This window comes from Aulonocara stuartgranti (assembly GCF_965226115.1).
Source record: "Aulonocara stuartgranti genome assembly, chromosome: 3".
Taxonomy (NCBI): Eukaryota; Metazoa; Chordata; class Actinopteri; order Cichliformes; family Cichlidae; genus Aulonocara; species Aulonocara stuartgranti.
The window spans coordinates 9,219,447-9,245,090 of record NC_138941.1 but is presented as its reverse complement, the minus strand read 5'-3'; the positions used below and the strand labels follow the sequence as shown (position 1 = coordinate 9,245,090).

Sequence of the window (25,644 nt, the reverse complement as noted above, 5' to 3'; positions counted from 1 at the left end):
CAACATCAGGAAAGATGAGGAGAAAAAAGAACTCCTCCCAGACTGAGCTCCAACAGGGAGATCAGTTTGAGAACAGACCAAAAAAATGACCTTAGCGCAGAGCACATGAAAACTCTTAATGCGCCATAGAAACACATGACAAGCAACAGGGATGGGTAAAAGGTGAGAGACAGCCGGTGTAGACAGCGCATCCGGGCCTGCAGCATTTGCGCTGGTCCCCTCGACCCACCGTCTGCACCGGGAGGGGATAAGCATGCTTAGGATGGGAAGGAACAGTCTAAACACCGTCTGTTATCAGGGTGAGATTTGTTCAGCTCCAGCCTTGAGACCACAGCTGGCGCTGGTATGTTAGCCGCATGAGATGATGGTGGCTTTCTTTGGTGCGAACAACTGCATGTCAATTTCACAGCTGATCTAACAGTCCGTCACTCGTCTCTCAATCTCCCGTTGGAGAGCCACGAGCTTCTCCCAGAGGTTATCGGTTTTGTGCTCAAAGAGCAAAGTCTGAAAACTCACGACCGCCATGAGCTTCTTCAAGATCTTATCCGTGCTGCGTTCAATGAGCCCATTTTGAGAAGTCACGACCCGTCCCATTGTTTCAGTCACAGCGGGCAGCCTTGTGGGGGTTTGAACAGCTGATTCTGCTTTCTTTAATCTTCAATAAGCCAGGGCCAAGCCAGCTCAGATCAGCAAGAACCCTTTGCTGCTGTGAATGTCCGTGCTGCTATATTTCAGGATCAGGCTCTAAATGTACAAATGGATCTGAGAAGATTTCCAATCATGTTTCTATTAGATTTACAGTTTGTTTTCATGTCTTCTGACTCAGATGGTGGAGCAGGTGGAGCTTACAAGGAGTAAGTGCTGCTATAGAAGAAGAGTTGTGTTTTAATGAAGCTATTTAGTTAACCAATAATTGTATTGCATGCTGGCATTAAAAATGTTTCATTTGACTGATTTAATTGTTTGTTTGTTTTCTTCCAGACTGAGTGGCTGTAACCTCTCAGAGAGAAGCTGTGATGCTCTGTCCTCAGTTCTCAACTCCCAGTCCTCTAGTCTGAAAGAGCTGGACCTGAGTAACAATGACCTGTGGGATTCAGGAGTGAAACTTCTGTCTGCTGCACTGCAGAGTCCACATTGTACACTGGAAACTCTCAGGTCAGGATCCAAACATATCATTAAATGATATTATTGTACAAACAACCAAGCTTTATAGAATTGGCAGGTGAACTTTTCTTTATATTTGGATTGCTTAGGAGATTCTTAATTACTGTCTGAACATTTTTTACAGTCACATATTTTGTTTTAATGGTAAAACAGAATTATAGTTCAGTTCAATGAGCAGGTAGCTGTGAGATTCATAATAATGAGGTATATTTGTATTAGAGATGACTAAACTTGAACAGTAGCTGTGAGTTACTTTGTTTACTCATGTGTGCTGATGTTGTGAGTAATTTAAAGCTGAAGTAAACTTGTAATTAGTTTGATAGAGTTTCTGAAGTAAGTGTACTTGGAGACATTTATGTGTTTTCTAAAGTCCAGGAGCAGGAGGCTGTGTGTAGCATAGAGGAACCCAGACCTCAGCTTTGTCTCCTGGTTTCTGTTGCTGCTGTTAGTTTCCCCTCATCGTTCCCTTCATCAGTCTCCTCACTGTAACAAATCAAAGTGTTACTGTATAGATTCACGTCTGAATGTTGCCATGTGCTATTAAAACTGAAAGCGATGTTTCATACACCCACGTGGTTCAGTCACACAGTAACTGATGGTAAATAATGTTTGTGTTGAGCACATCGTACAGGTCAGCTGCTCCACACAGATCTCAGGTTTACATGCTGGAACAGTTTGTGATCATGAAGGATAAACCTCACTTCCTCTTTGTTTCATACAGATGTGACATGAACAGTAACACATTCATGAAATCCTTTTAGGAACACAAACACTATTGTAGCTGGAGAATATATTTGAATGTAGGATAATGTAGGGGATCAGAAACAACAGTAATAACTAACCACCACCTCACCATTTGGGTTGGTAGCTGCATGTTGATTGATGAAGTCATTTTCTTCTTCCTCCATTTCTACCTTATTAACATCAGATTAAAAGCTGCACAGAGACAGGCCCTGGAGATGTTTAGCCTAGCTTAGTACAAGGACTGGACATGGGGGAAACGGCTCTCATCACTGGATCAAACCATGAAAACAAATCTGAAGTAAAGTTTTGTTGAAGTGAACTGTGGTGGTGCCCAATGTTCCCTCTAAGCTGCGCTCGTGCAACTGCGCGCTGCTGGCACGTCTCTGCACACAGAAAATCTGTGTTGCACACAAGAAAAAAATCAAATCTCAATTGAAATTAAAATTAAATCTTCAACAATTCTGTTCTGCAGTGTGAGTCAGTGACTGGCAGCTCCCATATGGGATTAGAACGATGCCAATATGCTCATGTTTTTACTATGTTTGTCTTGTAAGAAGATGTAAGAAGATCACATGGTGCTTTTTATTATTGTGTTGGTTTGTTTCCTGTCTCTTGGATGGAGCCCAGCTGTGCGTGGCCCCTGGGCCTGTGGTCAGAGTGTGTGCTGGATAATCCGGCCCAGGATGAGGCCAAACTGACATGGGATGAAATGTCTGTCACATAATTGAGCTTAGTGTAGTTTCATTTCTGCACAATTTAAAAACAACCAAAACTTTGTTCTGTCTTTTCTGTTATACTGTAGACTTTCTTTGATACTGTGTCCAAAAGGAGCAGCTTTTACTTTGAAGGGGAGCCGTCTCTGTTTCCTCTTCAGGTTGGATGATGGAAGCAAATGAGTGTGTGATGTTCTTTCAGTGTTGCACTTTGTAGACGCTCCCTGAGCACTGGTCTCACAGCCAGCTGCACATAGAGACCAGTGTTGTTAGTCCAGGTCAGAAGATGACTTGATGGAATGAAAATGAGCTTGTAGTTTGTCTGCTTTAATAATGTGACTGGAAAAAGGTGTTGGACTTCAAATATGTCCATTTCTTTCACACTTCACCTTTAAAAGTGAAGCCTTGTTGTTCCTGGAAGGAAAAACACGACTTTTTCAAGTCTTTGTCCTGTTTTTATGATAAATGTACGACTTTAATGTGAAACATTCAGAGTTTTTTCTCTTGTTGTGTTTGTTTGAAGCTGCTTCCTGTTGGCTTCAGCTGTTTGGAGTTTCCATTTTCTAAACTTCTACATTCTGAACCTTCTTCAGCTCTGAACAGATGATGAAACACTGAATGATTTAGAGCTCACACTTTGTCTAATAAACTTACATCTTTCATTTTTTATTCAGATTGAAGGACTGTGATTTGTCAGAGATCAGCTGTGATTATCTGGCAGCAGCGCTGAAGTCCAACCCCTCGTATCCCAGAGTGCTGGACCTGAGTGTAGACTGCAACAACCTGCAGGATTCAGGAGTGAAGCAGCTGTGTGTTCTTCTGGAGAATCCACGATGTCGATTTGAAACTCTGAGGTCAGTCTCATGGTTTAGTTGTGCTGAGATGAATATGATGTGAAAGTTGTGCTGACACTGTGGATCAGTAGGCCCACACACCTCTATACAGGAAGTCTGGTTCTACTCTTTGTAGAACTTCTGATCCCTGATCCTCTGAGTCTGACTCAGTAGATAATGCAGAGTTCTGAGCTGATGTGGGTGAGAGGACTCAGGCAGCCTGACAGAGTTGATGTCCAGGTCTTCCCTGCTTGTCCTGATATACATAAACATGAGTATCCTTGCAGGTCAGATCTCATCAGTCACACCTGTTAGTGCAGCTCTCCTCTAGATTGTACTGCTTGTTAAACTAGGATGATTTTAGGAGCCTGGACCGCAGAGCTAAGGGAAGATATGACTTGGAAAGACTAAACCAACCTATTAGAGGTGTTCGCACTAACATAGATAAATACTCAGATTTACACCTTTAGTGTCTCACAAAGGGTTAAAAAGTGAATGTGCACAGAGAGGTTGGTGGTGAGACGGGCACTTCCAGCACTGTAGATGTGATCCAGCTCAGTGTTCATGGAAATAATCCGGAGAGCAGGATTCCTTGATGAATGTCACATCTTCTTAAAGTTATAATCCACAGGGAAAACTGTCGATCTGATATCTACTCAGCCAATCGGGTGTTTACATGCCCTCCACTGATCTCCAGCCCCACCTTATTATCAGTTTCTCTCTTTTACATCTGAATTATCTTCACTTCACATTTCAGTCAGTCCAGATTTCATTAGCACGTTCACTTTAGCATAATCCATTTTAATCCAAACACCTTTCTCTTTAAACTCTGTTTGTCAGTCACAGTATATCCAGTACAATCCTCTTTTTCACTGCGTCACACACATTCAGAGATCAGAGTGTCCTGTGTGTGCTCTCATTCACTCACACTCACTCTCTATGGCTGAAGTCTGTTTGTACACAGGCTAATCTGGGACTCTCCACCATTTGACCCTAGAAATAAAGAAGCTTCTTGGATGAGAGGTGAAAGGTGAAACGTCTTCAAAAAACTTAAAGAAGTCCAGATGCCTTTTTTTCTAAGCTCTTTAGATAACTGCGAACCTTCACAAACGCCTCATCAGTGGGACTCTCAGAGCTACCAGCCCTTTGCTACAATCACAAAGCTCTTCATTGAAATCAATGATATCAAAGCTGGAATCAAATGAGTCCAAGTCTTCTGCTGATTCAGCATCACATTCATCTTTGCTCCTTGTTCTGCATCCCCACCATGGACTTCATTCCTTTCAAAGCCAGCCTTGAGTGTCCTTTATTCAACCTATGCTCTGCTTTACTTTTAGACCTGATTTTAGCTGCTTTATCTTTCTTTCAACAAGTTTCTGTGCCTCAATCTTTTTCTTCTCTCCCTCATAACAAGACAGCTTCTTCTGACTGAGAACATGTTGGAGTGATTTACTAATCCAGGGCTGATTTTTGGGGAAAATACTTCCTGTTTCCAAAGTAATCCCCATTTTTCCCAGAATGAAATGTAAGTAGAAATAAATGATCTAAGTGAGAACATGAGCGTTTAAAAAGGCTCTTCTGAGGCTGCTGCCAGTGGTCAAAGCCTCCAACAAAGCTCTGTAAGTACATATGTGATCATAGCTTTAGCTTTTAAATGTTTATTCTAGTTAACACAGATCAGGTGGAACAACTCAAATAAAATATCAAAAATATTAAGTGGTCATCGGTACTCAGTTTGTTCAATACTGAATACAATGGAGCACAAATTGTCCACGTTTCTGAAATATTTCTGGGTGTAACTGTCACCAAAGTGCAATTTAGACCTGGCCTGTGGTTGTTATCTAAGTGATAATCATCAATTCTACTAAAACAAATACAAAATAAAGAAGTTTGACACATTTTGTTGATATCAAAAGCACACTGAACAATTCAGTGTTGTTTTACTGCTGTTCTCTCTTCACTTCTTCTCCTCTGATTCTCTCCACATGTTGCTCTGCATCAGTGCTCAGTTTCCTGACAAAACAAGATGAAATATTGCTAAATATAATAGTATCTCATTACACTTCGACATAAGTGTTTTATTTTTGTAATTGTTTATCTGTTATTTTTCAGACTGAGTCACTGTGACCTGTCAGAGAGAAGCTGTGAAGCTCTGGCCTCAGGTCTCAGCTCTCAGACCTCTAATCTGAGACAGCTGGACCTGAGTAACAGTAACCTGAAGGATTCAGGCGTGAAGCTTCTGTCTGAAGGACTGAAGAGTCCACACTGTACACTGGAATCTCTCAGGTGAGATCAAGCATTTTTCTTTCATCAACTGACAGAATTAGCAGATTAATAATAAGTTAGTCCTCTAATAAGAGGAGAAGTGGAGGTGTTTTGGAGGGCAACGTACTCTTATGTTAACAAGACAGGAAGTAGTTCCTGGGAACTGCTTCCTTTGTTGTTGTCTAAGTAGAAACATGATGGTGAAACAGTGATGAGTTTGCAGAGGTGGATCCACAGCACACAACACAACAATGCTGTTGGGTGCTGAAAGCAGACTTCTCACAGATTCTGAGGCTGCAGGTTTCATCACTGTCCAACCAAAATTCACTGAACCAGCAGTAAATGAACGTCCAAAACTACCCTTCATGTTTAAAAAACAGATGATCAGGGGGATTTGTGTTTACATCTTTTTTGTGTGATCTGTTCACCTGCTGTTTCAGCTGTTTGGTGGTTGTTGAGATGGTTTTGTGAACTTTTAGCTGAGATTCTGATGTTTCTGTTGATACCACACATGTCTAATTACTTTGTACAGCATGAACGGCCATAACGAGGTTTTTAACAGTAAGAAAAGTTGTAAAACTTCAGAAAATATAGTTAAAAGTCCAAAACCTTCCACGTCTGGTGGCTTGTGGTAAGGAGCAGATCAAACGAGTAAAGAATTACGTTATAATTATAAATGGCTTCAACAGCACATTCAGGTCTGTGAGACTCATTCAGACACTGAGCCGTGGCTCTGTGCTACATGCACATATTTCTGCATCTCTGCCATTCAGACACACTTTATATATAGTTTATTTTATGTAGTATTCAATACTGAACTGTACATTTAGTCTTTTTAAAGGCAGCAAGTTTTATTCAGTGTTTTCATAAAAGCCTTATTTCTATCCATTTACTGCTATTAGGAAGAACACGTGAGGTTTAAGACCTGGACCAGTTTGAAACCTTTTGTCCTCCACAGTGGAAAATGGGTGGAAATAAAAATGGGTCTCACTTTAGCCAGCTCCTAATTTTATCAGTTCTACTCTCAGCGTCTCCTGTATATCTCCTGTATAAATGTTGCACTCAGCTTTGTGGTCTCCAATATCACTGAAATGCAGCCAGATGCTGCTCATTTTGCCTTTTCACTCTTTCCTGACACGCTTGCATTTCAGTACAGCTCCCATTTCTCTGTGTACTGGTCTCTACCACTACCCTTGCTGTCTATGGGACATGTCCTCTTTCACATAATGGTATGATCCCAGTCTGTCTCTTAAAGTGTTTGGCCACATGGTTTGCTCAGAATAACATCTCAGCCGTGCTCACATTGATTATCAGCAAGCCTGAAAATTCATCAATATTTGACATATGAAATTATCTCATGGGCTGGATTTGGCCCACGGGCCATATGTTTGACACCCCTGGTTTACACAGTTTGGTATTCAATGTACAAGTGAGTTAGCTCTCAGCTAACTAGCAGACAAGCTAACTGCTGGGACTGCGTCTTTCTAACAAGAGCGTCAGACACTCAGACTGGTTTCCTTTGTGGATGATGATGTGTTCTCACACTGATCCTTCATGCTGATGCTGCCATCCACCCACTGCTCCTGGATTCCTCATCATCATCTCCATCAGCCCTCACAATACTCCACCTTCTTCAGCTTCATGTTCAGCAGCCTGGATGGACAGTAATTCTTTCCATGGGTTATGGTGGGACATTGAGAGCTGAAGTCAAACAGCAGTGAGAATGAAAGACTGATTCATTTCTATTTAGTCTTGTGATGTGCAGCTTTGTTCAGAGCATTAAGGCCCAGCAAAGATCACTGAGGTCATAGAGTCCTGATGAAACCTGTGTGCTTATAGAAACTGAGACCAGATGAACCAGAATAGAAGGACATTAAAATGAAGTGTCAGCTACACAAAGGCAAAGCTATTCAGTTGTTGCTGTGAGTTATTTAAATGGAGGATGGAGTCAGACTTTAAGCTGCTGGACTCAGTCACTATATCCAGTTGTCCTCATAGAACCTGGACACACAGACTCACCTGTGACACAGTGACACACAGTGTGGGCTACACACACATTAGAAAGTGGATCAGTCACACTTGTGCAATCATTTGTTGTGCTGGGAAACCATGAACACTGTGAATCACATTAATGGCTTTGTTACAGCAACATTCAATCATGAGTTCAAAAGTAGTGCATTGTGTACTTATTTTAATAGTACTGCAGTATGAGAAGTGCAACATTCAGTGTGCAGAAACAGATCAGGTGCTTTCTAACAGCAGTGTTCCCTTTAACACAGCAGCAGTTCAAATATTTCTGTCAGTCTGAGCTGAAACATGAATCTAATCAAATATCAAATCAAAGTTCTTTGCCTCTGCCAGGACGTTAACATTTGATCTAGTTTTTTACAAAGTTCCCTCAGCGTCCAGAGCCACCAACATACCTTTGATCAACAGCAAGTGAACATTTATAAATGTGTGTTTGCAGAACAGGAAGCAGCAGAACTATTGTTCTGTTATCAGGCAGCAGCACAAACGCTCATCAGCTCATTTACTGTGCAGGACTTTGAGTGTGTGAAGTGTGTGTTTGTGCTGGATTTCCTTTGGAGAATCTCAGTCAGAAACCAGACAAAGAAAAACTCTTTCAACAGTCCAGGTTGAGTTGACAACATGAACTGCATTTATCTTCCTCTGACTGACATGTTCTTCCTCCTCTGCACCGAGCCAGCTGCTAAGACTCACAAGCTCATTGACATTTTCTGATGATAAAGAAACTCTCTTCTTCTGCACAATATGAGCAGCAACAGAGAAGAAGCTTTCACAGGTACAGATGTTGCAGCTGTGGCCAAGTACATGTGCTGCATGTTGGAGCAGCACTCTAATGGACAGGCCTCTGTACTGATGGTGGGCTCTGCTCTGTATCCACCACACTGTTCTCAGCTGAGTCTTCCTCCTGTTCACACTCTGATGAAGCACCAACAGGGCCAACTTCTTCTCTGGTGGCTCGGATGTTGTTGCTTCCACAGGTTTCCCTCCAACAACCCTCTGTTCCTGCAGTGAGTTCAGTAAGATCTGGGTAAACACTTGAGCTCCTTGAATCTGGCTCCAGCAGCAGTTTTCACATATACAATGTTGGCATTTTGCTTGCGTGTCTTCAGGTCTGTTCTGAATGTAGACTTGAATTTGACCACGTAGGCGGGGTCATCATCTGAGCTCTCCATCACCTGAGAGAGATGACAAAACACAGAATCACAGAGCATGAAACCAACGTTTCTCCTCCCAGAAGTTCAGTCACAGACCTGCAACAGAAACAAGAAGATTCAAATGACGCAGAGCTTTCATTTACTTATATCCACAAACATGTCCTCTACATATTCATGCTGTATTTACACACACATACAGAGGCTGTTTGTCTCTCACACACAGACAGGACACTGAGAAATACATCATGTTTAATAGCAGCTCATGTGTTACATCTGTAACAGCTGGTTCATGTTGTAACACCGTGGCTTTCGTAGTCTCTCCTTTTTCTACAGCTCATGTGTTCTTCTTGTGATGCTGCGTCTTGAGGCTCATACATGCCGTCATTTGTTGATCCTAAGAACGTTCCTCAGACCGACTTCTTCAACAACAGATAACTTTAGTTGTATCAACACTGCCTCCTGGAACAGTTTAAAATGAACATGTCAAAGATCTGTACCTGTCTCCATGTTTCTGTCCCCGCCCCTTTCTCTCTGTCCTGGGTCATGTGAGCGCTGCAGTAGTATTAGGCCCACCCTCAATGCTCCCATTGGCTGAGACGCATAATGGCGCCCATTTCAAGCCAGCACTGATCAACATCCCTCCTGTGACCCATGGCTTTTATATTCAGAGCCAGTGAGCACTTTCACAATAATCATGATTTTAAAAACTGTGATTAAAATAATTGCTGACGTTAATCAGTTAATGAGTTAACGAGATTATAACAGGTTAAGTTGCCCTAATAATTAGACTTTGGTGACAAACTGATGTGATATCCATGTTTCCTTTGTTGGACTGTGGGCGAGTGTCAGAACTGAATGTACTGAGTAACATGTAGAGTTTAAATATGTGTCAGTTCCAGTTTTAGAGCTCTAAAGTGCAGCTATCATGTTAGGAATATGTTAGGAATAGACAGGAACACTGAGCACACTGAGGTCAAATCTTTATTTTACCACTCGCTGCATTCTTGATGTTCATGAATTCAGCAGCTTCATGATTGTCTGCAGCATTAATCTCATATTTCCATTAAAAGTGTTGAATTTGACTGTTTGATGTTCTTTATGATCTCTGGCACCAGTTCATCTGTAGGCTGAGCTCAGTCCATCCATTTAGTGAAATGATGTTTAAAGGTCTCCTTGTTCTGTGAGCGTGCACAGATCCTGAAGCAGAAAGCCTGGGTTACAGAGAAATGATCATCACTGTGATGATGCTCATCATCTCTGACTGGGATTTGAGGTTTTGTCAAAGCAGCAAAGAAAGCCTGGCTATGTTGGACTGGGTGTGGCAGCAGCTCCCAGTTTGAGTTCAGGAGACAGACACTCTCTCTACTTTGAAGATCAGCTTCAAACTTTCCTTTTTGATAAAGCTTATAGTTCGAGCTGGATCAGGTGACCCTGAACCATCCCTTAGTTATGCTGCTATAGGCTCAGGCTGTTGGTGGACTTCCCATGATGCTCTGCTTTCTTCTCCCCTCTTTTCACTCCTGATGCTTTTATATGTCACTACTGCATGTCCTTAACTTTTGTCTCTCTGTTTTGTTCTTGTCTCTCTGAGCTCATCTCTTCTCTTTCCCCTCACCCTGCAACCAGTCATGGTAGATGCTCCTCCTGGAGCCTGTTTTCACTGGGAGGATCTTTGTGTCAAAGGGAGTTCTTCTTCCCACCATCACCAAGTGTTGCTCACAGTGGAGGCGGTTACCTTACACTGTTAAACAGCTTCAGATGACTGTTGTTGTCTGTTGGGTATTGTCACTTATAAATAAAGTTACATTGAATGGATGTATGGATGGATAGATGTTATTGTGACAAAGAGAAAACAACTGTTGACAGATAGATTGTTGTTTTGTGTGTCTGCAGTCTGTCAGGCTGTCTGATCACAGAGGAAGGCTGTACTTCTCTGGCCTCAGCTCTGAGCTCCAACCCCTCCCATCTGAGAGAGCTGGACCTGAGCTACAATCATCCAGGTTACTCAGGAATGAAGCTGCTCTCGGCTGGACTGAAGGATCCAGGCTGGAGACTGGACACTCTCAGGTATGGAGAGAAAATCTGATAGAGGAGGAAGAGCTGGAAACATTTCCTGTGTCTTTCACTCACTTCCTGTTTGTTTCCTGCAGATGAGACATGAACAATCACACATGCAGGAATATTTTCAGGGACAGACACACTAGTCTAGCTGGATAGTTCATGGATATTTATGTAGGGGTCTCCAAGGAGTCTGTTTGCAGGAACATTTAGGTCACAGGTGTACCTGATATAGATACCAGTGTACCTAATAAAGTGTCAGCTAACATTTGGAAATGGAAGCTTAAATAATGACAAACTGTACATTCACAGCTGAAGTCACAATAAATTTGTTCTCAAGTGCACATTTTTCTGTTATTGTTCTCAAACAACAGAATGAGATTGAAATATTGATTCTAACAGGGCCCATAAACAGCATTAGCTTAGCAGCATTAGCTTATCAGAGTTTCCATCATGGTCACACAAATCCTTAGCAGAGAAAAGTGGCCTTCTTAGCAATAGCTGCTCAAGTTGTATAAAGAAAGGGAAAACAGTATTAGCATTAGCTGCTAATGGCAGCTTACTTAGCATAAACTCTTTACATCTTTATGCAAGGGAAAGGAGTCACTCATGGAAGCCTATTTAGCATTAACGTCTCACATCATTATAACACAAGAGAAAAGGGTATTAGCGTTAGCTACTAATGCTTATTCACCTCAAATTAGCTTTAGCTGCTAATGGTAGCCTACTTAACATTAACTCCTCACTAATATAATGCTAATTCACATCAAATTAGCATTAGCTGCTCATATTGTTATAAGGAAAGGTTTTCCACAATAAAGGCATGGTTAAAAAAGGGAGGAAGGAAGCAGTTGCGACCCTCAGTGTGTCTTGAAGATGATCATCCGTAAGTCTGGACCTGTACTTGGACTTATTGAAGTTCAAAGTGGAGAAGAGCTTTTGGCACAAGTATGTGCTACCAAAAAGGCACATGGTCCGCTTGAACATTCGGGAAAGCCGAGGGAAACTAGGGCTCAATCCTCTCAAAAATTGTCCAAGCTTGTCTGCTTTTCCACTCACCTCCCTGAACTTTGCTTTGAGTTCAGAGTTGCACTGCAGCTCAATGAGCTCCATTTGAAGCACAGAAGGGGCATCTTGCACATCAAAGGAGAAGGGGTCCGCAAAAATGTGAAAGGTGGCTCTGTGTGTCTTGAAGTCAGCAAATCTGTGATCAAATTCCTCCTGTAGCCTCAAAATGACATCAACATACTCGTCAGCACTGAATGGTGTGCCTGCATCCACGAGTGCCTTGCATGCTGGGAAATGGCAAAGGTTTGTCTGAGAGAGCTGAGCTTTCCAGAGCGCCAGTTTTGTGGAGAATGCTCTCACGTTGTCATAGGCAGCACTGACAAGTTGCCCCTGGCCTTGTAACGTCTTGTTCAGTACATTAAGCTCATGTGTCATATCAACAAGAAAAGCTGAGTCCATGAGCCATTTGGGATCAGTTAGCACAGGAACACTAACTCCATCCTTCTCCATGAAGGCTTCACTTCTGCTCTCAACTCAAAAAGTCTCTTTAATACATTTCCCCTGCTGAGCCAACGTACCTCAGTGAAGTCGAGCACATCCCCATATTCTGACTCCATTTCCTCTAAAAAAGCACAGAACCTTCGGTGCTTTAAGCCCCTGGATCTGATTTGGTTGATGCATTTCACAACAATAGACATCACATTGTCAAACTTCAGGCATTTGCTGCAAAGGACCTGCTGATGGATGATGCAGTGCAGAGCAATGGCCTCCTCCACGCCTTCCTCTTCCAGTTTGTTTTGTGCCACCAGTCCATGTTTCCTCCCTGTCATTGATGGCGCTCCATCTGTTGTTATTCCAACAAACCTCTTCCATGGCAAACCAACATTCTCAATGGCATCACACAGCTTGTAAATATCTGCTGAGCGGTGGTCTGGCCATGCATTGGAATTACTGTGAGCAGCTCCTCCATCACTTCAAAACTGTCATCAACACCACGGACATACATTGGGAGCTGGGCAGTGTCGGTGATGTCTGTGGTCTCATCAAGAGCGACTGAGTATACACTGAAACATTTGGCTTTCTCACACAGTTGGTCATAAATGTCACTTGACAGGTCAGAAATGCGATCTGCTGCGGTGTTGGCAGAAAGGCTGATGTTGCTAAACTGACCTTTCTTTCCCGGACAGACTATATTTGCAGCCTGCAATATGCACTTTTAGACAAATGCACCTTCTGTGAATGGCTTCCCTGCTTTAGCAATCATCTCACTAACCACGTGGCTCCGACTGCTGCATTATTCTCTTTGGTTGCTTTCTTGGAGAAATCTTGCTGCCTCAGTAGATCTGTTTTAAGACTGGCAACCCGGTTCGCTCTCTCGTCTCCCTGGTATTCTGCATCCAGCTCAGCATGTCTAGTTGTGTAATGACGTTTCAAATTGTATTCCTTGTGCAGCGCAACTTTCTCTGTGCAAATAAGACAGGTCGGGGTGCCCCTGTGCTCAACAAAGAAATATTGCATTTCCCACTTTTCCTGAAATTGTCGGTGCTCATCACCAACCTTTCTCTTCACCGCAGGCTTTGAAAAAGACATGTTTGGGGCTATGTGACATTTATAATTCTACTTGGTGTCACTGTCGCATTGAAGTTTCAATCAAGCGTTTAGCCGACGGACGGGGAACGTCTCAACGCGTAGAGAACGTCATTTCTGCTTCTTTTTCTTGCAACCGTAGCACGGCGATCGGCAGATAAAAAGCCGGTAGCAGTCTCCTTTGTTTTTACGCTCGATGTTCATGTCTTTCATGACGACACGAACACCGTGGCGTTTGCAGATGGTAGAAAGTGCAGGGATAGCGAGCGCAAAAAAGGCGACTGCTCACGGCGCCGGGCTGTTGTTACAGGAGAAAGAAGCGGAAATGACACCGTGACATATAACAAATAACATCAGCTGTTTCTGATGTTAGTTGTTTTGACTGCTTTTACATTATATTGAAATATATGTAATGTTCATGTTTGCTGCAATGCAAACGCAGTGATGCAAATAAAAACATGGAGCCACAAATTACGGTGCGACCCTATAATTAGTCCGGGTTACCGGGGACTGTTGTTGCCGATGAACAGGTGTCGCTATGTGACTGCAGACTAAATTGGGCTGCATTGAGTTCATGACTTTTCTTTTATCCCGCCGCCTACGCATCACTGTGAGAGTTAATATGAGATCTCTCTCTGTGGAAAAATAACTTTAAATCCCACTGACGTGTGTATAAATCTATATACGTATAATGTCCCGCTGGGCAGCAACTTAAAAAAACAACTTTTTTTGAAGTGTTGTGAACGCAGCGCGCTGGGGCGAATGTCGGCGTTTGCCCAATAGAAAGGAGGAAGCCAGCCAGGCACAGGAAAGAAAGAAACACTCCAGGGCAACGCTGCTGGAACTTTGACTCATTGAGAAATGTTTCCCTGCTTGCATCAAGCCCGGCTGGTGTCCCCTGAGATCCATATCCCACCCTGATTGGTGGGTTAATTCAGCTCCGCCCACAACACTGTAAAGTGTCATACATTATCAAACTAACATTACATTTTCATATTAAGGTGGGGCCAAAAACTATCGTCCTGTGGGCCGCAATTGGCCCGCGGGCCGCGAGTTTGAGACCCCTGGTGTAGGAGGACACCTACTCTGTGTCTGGTTAAGTATAAGAGCCCTTTGTTAGGGGGACCGCTGGACTCTTAGCACCAGCTTTGGGGTCACAGGGTCACATCTGGAACACACACACACACACACACACACACACACACACAGACACACACACACGCACACACTATGCACAGACACACACACACACACAGACACAGACACACACACACACACACACAGACACACACACACACACACACACACACACTATGCACAGACTGGTACTCTTTGTTCATACCTGTGTAAGACGTCATAATGAACTTGTGCATATTCATGTAAGCTCAATAAAGAGCAGTGTTACGAGGGAGCAGACGAGAGCGACTGAGGTCAAGTGAAGGAACGGCGCTGTCACAGTTCTCTCCCTCATCAATTGTCTGGTTCCAGCGGTGGGTCTGTGCTAGACGACCCATCACCAGCTTTTTCCACTGGTTACCAGTACGTGGTAGAATCCACTTCCAGATCTGGTTGTCTTTAAATCTGTGAATGGATTGGCTCCATCTTATCTCTCTTTAACAAAAGAATCCAAGTGGAGCCCTCAGGTCTGCAGATAAGCAGCTTCTGACCAGAACTAGACGTAAAAACAGAGGTGAGCTTTATCGATGGCTGCAGCCAAACTCTGGAACAGTCGCCCTTCACATCAGGTCGTCACCAACACTGGACATTTTTAAAAGCCGGTTGGAAACACATTTGTACTCTGTAGCTTTCAATCCTGACCAGTCTTTATAGTCATTACTGTGTATGTTTCCTATTTTCTCTCTACTCTGTGCAGCACTTTGGCTCAAGCTGTTTTTAAATGTGCTGATAAATAAATGTAGATTTCTTTGAATAAAACAGTGGAGCCGAGCTTTGAGCTCAGTGTGTAACAGTGTGTGTGTGAGAGCCATGTAATGTCCATGTGTGCATGCTGACTGTGCTGCTCTGACCCCCCTCCTCCTTTCAGGGTGGAGCCTGCTGGAGTCCGATGGTTGAGACCAGGTCTGAGGAAGTGTAAGTGTGTTTTTAATGGGATTCATGAAAACAAAGCAGCACACATTCAACCATCTTCATCATGTCAGGAGTCATCATCAAAGTGTCAATCAATGAACAGATGATGGATCAATAACTGCAGCTGGATTGTGTTTGTTCTCTCCATCAGATTCCTGTCAACTCACAATCGACACAAACACAGTGAACACAAAGCTCCAACTGTCTGACAACAACAGGAAGGTGACATGTGTGTGGGAGGTTCAGTCATATCCTGATCATCCAGACAGATTTGATTATTATCAGCTGCTGTGTAGAAATGGTCTGACTGGTCGCTGTTACTGGGAGGTCGAGTGGAGAGGAGGCGTTTATATATCAGTGAGTTACAGAAGCATCAGAAGGAAAGGAGTCAGTGCTGACTGTTTGTTTGGATACAATGATCAGTCCTGGAGTCTGTGCTGCTCTGATGATGGTCCTCAGTCTGTCTGGCACAATAACAGCTACACATCCATCTCCTCCTCCTCCTCCTCCTCCTCCTCTGTCTCTAACAGAGCAGCAGTGTATGTGGACTGTCCTGCTGGCACTCTGTCCTTCTACAGAGTCTCCTCTGACACTCTGATCCACCTCCACACCTTCAACACCACATTCACTCAAACTCTTTATCCTGGGTTTAGACTCTGGTCTCGTGGCTCCTCAGTGTCCCTGTGCTGAGTGGAGTGTAAAGAGTGTCTCCTGTTACAGAAACACTCTGACTGTTGAACAGATAGTTCAGTCTGTACATGTCTGTCTCTTTCACTCACAAACACGTTTTCAGATTCATGGATTCAATCAGTTGATGTTTGAAACTCTTCTAAATGATTCCTTGTAAACTTCTTCAGTCACAAACAAACAGGAAGTGATGTCACATGTGTTCCTGTCCACACAGCAGAATGAGTCTATTGCTGACAGTGATGTACAAACAGAGTGAGCATTTCTGAGGCCCAAAATAAACTGAGTAGTTCACTGAATGAACAATGGACTGTGAGCTCAGTTCCTTCATCATTAGTATGGATTATATATGTATATGTATTATATTAGTATCATATATATCAGGTGCTGCTGCTTTCAGTCATTGTGCAAATGTGCTGTTTGTAAGCTTGTAAAGCTGCAGTCAGCTGAGACTGAAGAAGTCACCTGATCAGTGAGCAAACGTTTCTGAAAACGTCCAGATGAACAGAATCAACCTTTTGGGATCAGCCAGCAATGCAGCATCATTGTTGTTCAGCTTCAGAGGTTTGCAGGAATGAACTGATGACCAGAAACAGCTGCAAAGTCCAAGAAAATACCAGCTGGAGTTCAGCTGCATTTGAAGAAGTCAAAGAAAAGTAAGGATGGCAAAGGGCGACGTTTTCTTCCAAAGAGCTGCAAACATGGTCGACGCCTCATTAGAAGAATCATCTGGACATTTGTGAGGAACTCTAACCAAGAAAGCAACGTCACACAGATCCAACAGACAGTTTCCATGACTGCAAGTGTTGAGTGGAAAAATGCTACATTGCATTATTGCATCCTCTCACCACAGGAGGCGCTGTTGGCACCACTGATTGCTGATCAGCTGTTCTCTGATGATCTGATTGATACTGTGAATAACGGGACTCACTGAACTCTGTGACACAGTGAAGATTACAGAGTTTAACTTCAACATCTGACTGACGTCACACAGACAGAAGGATGAACCAGTGAGGCACAGAACACAGTTACTGGAGATACTGGATCAGCTCCATGTGAACCTCTGATGGAGAAGCTGCTGAGCCAGAGAAACATCAGGACATGACAGCAGCTGCACTTATCTAACAACATGTAGCAGAGCTGATCTATGTTAGAGGATCTATCACAGCAGCTGAAGCCAAAGTCCAACACTGGATACCAGCTGAGCCTGTGCTGAGTGTAGTGTTACAGGAAAAGGGCAGAAACACTGGTAGCTCCCAGTGATGCTGACTGGGGCACAGAGCTGAATGATGCAGCATCAGGACACTGTTTCAGTCTGACTGACAGAGAAACCTGTAGCTGTATCTACATGTGAGGCAGAGGCCACACAAGCAGCTTTCTATGTTTCACAGTGACTGAGATCTTCAGTGGGGGTGGACATGCTCCTGTACAGACCTCTGAGGAGAACCAAGGTGCAGTCAAAGAGTCCAGTCTGTCCTCACAGATGTGAACATGCGCTTTCATCAGGTCTGCTGTCAGCTAGCAGGCTCACATCAGAATCACTGTTCCTGAAAAACACAGTCTGTGTGACATCATCAGTCAGCTGATGGTCCCAGATCTGAATGGTTTCTGTCTCTACTGAGGAAGTCAGAGAATATCACTGAGGTGTGGATCAGGTCTGAGTGAGCTGTGGAGGGACAGCTTTAAACAGTCCACAGGTCTCACGTCCTGCTCAGTCTGGTAGCAGATACCTCGTATTGTTCCAGATGTGCTGACATCAGCAGCAGCACAGCTGTGTGATACCATGAATCTCAGTTATTGATCCAACACACAGTAAATACAAAGATCAGGATTTCTGAGAGTAATCATTATGAGTCTGAACACATGATCACTGAATGTTAGTCTCCACAATAATAAGCTAACACAAGCAAACACAGCTTTCAGCTCTTATTTTGAAACTGGCTTATTTAGAGAGCTGTGATGTGAGCGTGCCTGGCTCTGAGGCACTTGGGTCAGCCTCTGTTGTTTAGAAGTGTTACAGACTGTGAATGACACAGACCTGTCAGTTTCCATGTTTGTCTGTAACACAGCTCAGGGGCTCCATGCTGAACGCATCCATCCAGTGTTATTGATCCAGGACTGATACCAGCATTGGGATCAATACTACAACACACAATCACATGTGTCCACGTGATGCAGTTTGAAGAGCAATCAGATGTCTCTGTATGAGGAGGCGGGGTCACAGGAGGTTCACAGAAACTCTGCAGCAGCATCATCAGCTCACATGGAAACTTTGATGATTCACTTCTGTGGTGTTTTTACAGAAACACGTCACAAAATTAGCTCCACCTGTTTTGTGAGCTTTGAGTTTCTTGTCTTCATCCTGGATTCTTGTGTTGCTGTTTTTACACACAGCAGATATTTCCTGGTTGCTTCCTTGATGACCACATGAAGCTTTCTGAAGCTTGGATTGAAAACGCTTCATTACTCAAAGCTTTCCAACACAGGCCTCTGTGCTGCCATCTGGTGGACAAACATGTGAAGTGCAGCGTGAAGCTACAAATGAACTGCTTCAGCTACGTTTATATATAACATACTATAACCTATATAACTATATGTATAGTGTATTATGTAGGTTTTAGAGCTGGGGGTAGAACTGCTGATGGCCTGGTTGTTATTTATGTTCCCCATGGTTCACCAGCTCTCACACAACATCAGCACCAATGATCCACGTCCTTATAAACCTCTGAATCAGGTCCTGAAGCTGTGACGTCCTGAGTGAAGACCTCACTGATCACATGACTCTGGTCACCTGGACTCAGTGTTTCTGAAGCAGTGTGCTGGGTTTTTAAAAATACGTGGCTGCTGCCTGATGTTGGGCCCACAGAGGAAGACGACTCACTCGCTCTTCTTCACTTCCTCCTTAAACATGTGGAAGGAGAGCAAAGTGCTGCCAGACTCTTATTTCTGACAGGAACAGAAGAAACCACAGCAAACTGGTCCAGTTCTTCATCTTCATCACAATCTGTTTATTTCTGATGGTGTCTTCAGTCTGAGGTTTGAAGTTTCCATGTCTGTGTGATGTGTGGTGTGAAGGCTGCTGGTTAAACTGGGACTCACTGTTTAAAGCACTGAGTGCTCATAGAGAGATGCTCCATGAGTCCCAGTACAGACTACAAACATGGTGGAAACTTAGCTTTGATATCCACACACTCTGCACGTCTGTGAGTAACTGTGATGAAGATGTGCAGAGATCTGTGTCCAAACAGGAGAAAGACTGTAAAGACTCTGTGCTTCTAACAGCCTCTGTTAACATATGTGAGGCTGTTTGTTGTTGTTGCCATGGAGCTTTGCACTGTTTGGGTCAGCAGGTCATGTGATCAGGTTTGTTCTGCTGGACGATGGTTCAGTGTCAGGTTTGTTTGCGTTCATCAATAAATATCTAAATAAATCAAAGACTCCATGTTTGTTCTTTCATCATGTGACCTCTGCTCATCCATCTCTGTGTGTATCAGGATACATTTAGTTCATAATACACAGAAAAATCAGAGTTATTACCTGTAATAAATGTGAAAGATTCCTGCAGTGATAACCAGGCAGGACTGAAACACATCCAAGCTGTCACCACGGTAACAGCACCGTCCATCCACAGGTGAGGGGAGGAGCAAAAAGAGGGACTTTGACCATTTTATACTAAAAACACTCAACTAATGTTTCTAATATGAAACAAATAAGCCCACATTAATGTGAGCGTTTATTAAATAATAATAATGATGATTTCCTCCTGATCTCATTTCCACAGCAGAGAAAACTGTGGTGTATATTGAGGTGGAGGGTGTGGTCTGTGGCTCAGGTGTAGAGTGAGGGTGGGGTGCACCACAGCAGCATGCTGGGACTGCTGAGGGTGGAGGAGGGAGTGATGATGACATCAGAGCTGCAGCACAGAGACCAGTGAACACACAGTCTGTTCATCTTTGCATAGATACAATATACAGCACAATATTGAATGACAGACACGCTGTGGGAGCTTCCACAGATACACTGACGTCAGCATCCAGAGTCCTCCTGCTGCTCCCCCCTCAGAGCCCCGTGATCAGCACCAACACATTCAGTTAGATGACAGAGTCCAGCTGCAGCTAGAATCAGCTCCCCTCTGTGAACAACAGCACAGCGTCAGTGTTTCACACTCAGTGAAAGGAGGAAACAGCAGAAGAACACCATGTGTGCTACGTTTCCCAGGACACACTACAAACTGCACAAATACAGAGCAGCACGTGGAAGGACCTGGAGCTGCATTTACAGAGCTGCAGACAGCGTGATGTCCTGTATGGACAGGTGGAAGGAACCAAGTCCTCAGCTGGAACACTCGTGTTTGTCCACAGACAGGAAACACAGCAGGAAACTTCCTCACAGAAGTGCAGCTCATGGATAACACACTTCCTGTCAGTCAGAATGAGGCTGCAGCCAAACACAGAAAGGTGTTTTTGTCCAGATGAGCCCAGAGAAGAAACACGAGTGTTCACAGACATCAGAAGCTCAGAGAGGTGAAACATGAGGTTGGAGTCCTCGTCAGCATCCAGAAGAGCTGCTGTGAAACCCTGAGTACTCATGACAGACTCTGATGGCACAAACACATCATGATTCAAACAGAAAGACAAACATGGAGCTCCTGATCCTCCTGCATGAGAACAAGCTGACATGAGCGCTGTGTCTGAGAGTGTCTCCCTGTCACAGTGACAATAACACAGCTGCTGCTCACAGTCATTAAACTGACCTGAGGTCAGCTGTGCTCCTTACATATGAACCATGTGACCTCACATCAGTGCTGTGGATGACTGTAGTCATAGAAGAGTAGAGCTGTAGCAGGTGGTGTGAGGAGGAGGTGGTGTATTCTAGTTAACGCAGTACTGAAACACTCCAGCAGAGGGCGCTGTTAAGTCCTTATTGTAACACAGTTACTGTGTGCAGTTAGACTTCATACATAATCTGCACTTATTTCCATCAGACATGCTGTCAGTAAATGATTGGTTTCTATTGATTCTACTTCCTGTTGACTCGTTTGATGACAGTGAAACAATCACAGCTGATTGTGTGATGATGTAAACTGTCACTGTTACATTCAGTGTGTGTGACATCATGTTAGTGCAGGCTGATAACAGCCTGGTTCTGTTAGAAACACATGAACGTGTCCATAGATCAGTGTGTGTTTAACATGAGAGCTTCAGCCCTGCTGATGTGTTAAATAAAGACATGCAGGAAAACTGATGAGACTCTGAAATAACTCTTTATATTTATAATGTAACTCTGCATCAAAAGAACAACAAAGGATCCCAGACAGGTTTCTGTGAACAAAGACCATTCTGATGTTTCTGTGTTTCTAACACTTTGACATTATTAGTAAACAGACTGCAGTGAGCAGCATTTATAAAGAGCTTCTATATAAAGATATGACAGCTGTTTGACAAGTTTATCACTCTGTGTTTGGACCTGATCAGTCCAGCTGTTTACTTGAAACATGTTCATTTACCTGTTCTGTTATATTCATGTTCTTGTCTCTGTTGAAAACACATTTTAATGTCCCTCAGATTTTTCTCCCAGATGAATAAATCTAAAAATGACACAAACTGACTGCAGCTACTTTTTGTCCTTTCTGTCAAAAACCTTCATGTGACTCATGAGAGACACGTTTCAGCTGTTTGTGACAGATCAGAGGCCAACAAGTCATTTATAACACTTTCCATCATTGTTTAAAGTTCTCAGTGTTTCTGTGTTGCTGCGTATAGGATCTCCCAGCATCATCACTGTGCTGTCCAATCATTGTGTGCGAGGTTACCCTTATAGTGCGATGTGTGTTTGCACAAAGAGAAGCATGTGTGTCAAATATAAATAAGCACAGAACAGAAACAGCTGCTCGTTTCTTCTGTTTAGAGTCAAGTTAGTGTTTTGTGTCTTTGTTTGAGGCCTGATGTCGAGCAGAGGTGTGTGTAACTGCACTGGTCTGTTATATGTGTGAAGTGTGTGCTTCTCTTCAGCATCATCTTTGTCACTGCTGATTCCTTTGTGTCATCATGTGTTGAGAAGAGAGAACAGTTATAACGGAGGAGCAAAAGGAAGCCCTGAAATCTGCATCAACAAGGAAGTGTTGGCTCACCAGTGATCCCAGCAGAGCCACTGGTTTGGCTCCAGTTGTTCTAGATTCAATGATGTTGTTGCTACAGATACATGTCAGCATCTTTATTGAATTTAATATGAAGCAGAAATGGTGTCACTAGGAGAAGAAGAGGAGAACAAGTCCGGCGAGGAGGCAGCAGCTCTTAAAGATGAAACAGCAGCTCAGCCCTGAGCTCAGAGAGCTGCACATGAAAAAGCTCCTCAAGCAGATCCTGTCAGAGGTTTGTCATCAACAGGAGGAACTGTTCACATCATAGGATGAAGATGCTGTCAGCTGGATGAAGAAGGTTATTTAATGCAAACGTTCACACTGAAGTCAAACTGTTGTCGTGTTGAACAGATTCATGTACTGATCGTCTCCAGAATGTTAGAAGAGCTTCAATGAATCATTAGAAACAACTTACAGCTGCACAGCTGTGTCAAACACATCTGTGTGTCATTGTGGGATTGTTGTGTTTCTACATGTGACACACGTCTAAAACATGCACACAATCTGAACACAAACAGGGACTCATGTGTTCCCACAGCCAGATGCTGAGAGCCATTTCCTTGTAGTCCTGTGTCTACATACATGAACCATTAGATGTTATTGGAATGATTGTCAGCTCTGATAGTTTCATGTGTGTTTAGCTGGACGCTGTTTGATCCTCGACATGTTTAAAGGTGTCCAGTCCTGAGACACTGGGGCTGGAAACAGCTGTGATGTCATTGGACTGTCACACAGACAGAAGTGCATGAAGTGAGCAGCCGAGGAGCTGCTGATGTTTTGGATTCAACAGCATTTGAAAGGTCGACACAGACACATTTGCACCCAGAAAGCTGAATCTGTCATATGCCACAGTGAACTCACTGTTCAGTGTTTTTCAGGAAGCTTCTTAACTGCCTCTGCTGCCAAACAAGCAGCTGATGTCCTTGAGAAGAAGCTGAAGAAGTCTTCAACAACAAATACAGGAAGTGGACTTTCAAATACTAGATTCACTTTAGACTCACAGAGAAATGACTCAACCAGCTGTGTTTGACTATATGAAAGGTCAGTGTGTGTCTGCACACAGACTGTTGTGTTGGACTGTTATTCAGTTGTCTGCTGAATGTTTTCAAATGTCTGCATCTCAGCTGTGATGAGGCTGGGGGTCATGGGAGGCCACCGTAGCAGCCTCTTCAACATCATGACATCATCATAAATGCTGCTGGACTGTCTGATGGGCTGACGGTGAAAAAGCCGTCGGGAAGGAAACAGAAGACATTTCAGAGGCTGCAGCAGATGTCTTTGATTCGGGGCCTTTTTCAGCTTTATTGGACAGAGCAGTGAAGATAAGTGACAGCAAAGCAGAGAGAAAGGGGGCGTGGCCCGGGTCAAAGCCAGGCCAGCTGCTCTCCACCTCGTGGTCACCTGCTCATCCTAGTGAGCTCCACCAGCAGCCCTTTCACACACTTTACACTGTCAAACACTGTGTGTGGACCTCAGCTAACAACAGGCTACATTTAAGTCTGGACTACATGCTTTTATATTGTTTTTATTCCATCAGCAGCTCAACATCATGAGCAGCTTTGACATAAAGACATCAAACTCAAGCTGACTTTAAACTACTTTTAATACAGGGGCTCAAAAACAACAACATCTTTATTATATATCAGGACACAAAGTCATTTCATCTCAAAGGGAAACAGCTTTATTTGGAATAACCAGCACTATCAACTGGTTTGGGATCTCCACCAGTTTCATGTCTTTGCAGCTTCTCCAACAAAGTTCCTGTAAAATCAGCATGTTTGTCTTTATTGGTTTGATAGTGATTGATTATTCAGTCCCAATCTGCTGTCATCTAAAGAACAAAATGATGTTTCTATGAGTCACAAAGCTCCAGATGTTGTCGGCTTCACAAAGAAAACAAAGAACTTAAACACAAAGTGTTTGGAGCCAAAATGTTCCCAAGCTGCTCTTTTTGAAATGGCAGAGGTACAGTGGTGTCTAACAGCACACTGTGGAAGGCAAACATGTTATTGTTGGATGAAACTTCATGAATCCTTTGTAGATTTGAGCTGTTGGAGCCTTTCTTTTCTCTTCAGGTGTACAGATGCTGAGGAGGCAGGTGAAGCAGGTGGAGCTGTTGTGATGCTGGCAGAGGGTGTGTCTTAGTAACTCTGTGAGGCAGAACTGGATCCAACATTGTGGATGTGTTGATGTTGGAGCCATTAAGAGTCTCTGGCCACACTGTAGGATTTCCCTTTGATCCACTGTGGGGGCATTTTGGAGTCTGTCAGTGAAACTCTTCATGTTTGTGTTTGACTCCAGTTTATAGAAACAGAGAAATATGTCATGCTTTTGTTCGGCCTCCACAAATACACACATTTGTTCATTGGTTGGACTTTTTGGAAGGAGACACATTGAAAACCATGTTAATAAGATCTTGTTGTTTCCTGTGGATCCGACACAGAGAGTGGACTTCAGACAGAAAGCGTGGAAGAGATTTTAGAGGCCGTGTGTGGCAACAGGAAGTTTCTGTGTGTTTGCTGATCTTACATGTGGAAAACAACACGTGATGTTTGTGAAGTTCTACAATGATCATTGTTCTCACAGCATTTTGAGTGGGAACAGTTCAAACTGGGAGTAGTGGGAGTTATTTACTGATTGAAACAAGCTGAATGTTTCTGTGACGATGAAGATCAGCAGCTCAGCTGATCAATGAACTGACATCTATCAGTCGTTTCATGAGATGAAGTCATCAGCAGACATTTGTTCTGACTGTGTGATGAATGTCAGAAGGTCAGGGCTCTGCTTTAGTCACTGCTTGATGATCATTGGCTCATTGTTGAATCCAGGGGCCCAGTCTGACCTCTGACCTTTGCTGCAGGTCTTCTGTGTTATCTCCACTTTCATGTCTGATCTTCTGCTGTATCGTCCAAAATAAACATCTGGATCATTTCCAACACTTCAGCAGATCTTTAGTTTGTGCAGTGCAGCACAGAATAACACATATTGTACTATACTGCCCACTTCCTGATCTTATTGGATCTGTGTGTGAGGTTGGTGAAGGAAACACATGTTTACTGAGTGAGTCGCTGCCATTAGGAACTAGTTTTTATATCACAGCCTGGAAATCACACAGGACCATTTCTGCAAGTGAAAAGTCGTCATTGGAGGAAAATGATTGTGTAGTTTGTGCGACT

The 25,644-nt window shown here is 43.4% G+C and overlaps 1 protein-coding gene across 7 annotated transcripts in view; it reads left to right on the top strand.

Annotated features, from left to right (window-relative positions):
* Positions 1–19,583, top strand: part of LOC309702168 (protein NLRC3-like) — a 30,099-nt gene extending 10,516 nt beyond the window's left edge. For 2 of the 7 annotated variants that reach the window (XM_082526627.1, XM_082526626.1), the window contains 6 exons: positions 982–1,155; positions 3,296–3,475; positions 5,567–5,740; positions 10,795–10,968; positions 15,599–15,645; positions 15,794–19,583. In XM_082526627.1, the coding sequence (XP_082382753.1) occupies positions 982–1,155; positions 3,296–3,475; positions 5,567–5,740; positions 10,795–10,968; positions 15,599–15,645; positions 15,794–16,332 (1,288 nt within the window). In that variant the 3' untranslated portion in view covers positions 16,333–19,583. The remainder of the gene's footprint in view (positions 1–981; positions 1,156–3,295; positions 3,476–5,566; positions 5,741–10,794; positions 10,969–15,598; positions 15,646–15,793) is intronic. The other 5 variants (XM_082526632.1, XM_082526630.1, XM_082526631.1 and 2 more) reach the window with 3 other exon arrangements.
* The last annotated feature ends 6,061 nt before the right edge of the window (positions 19,584–25,644 follow it).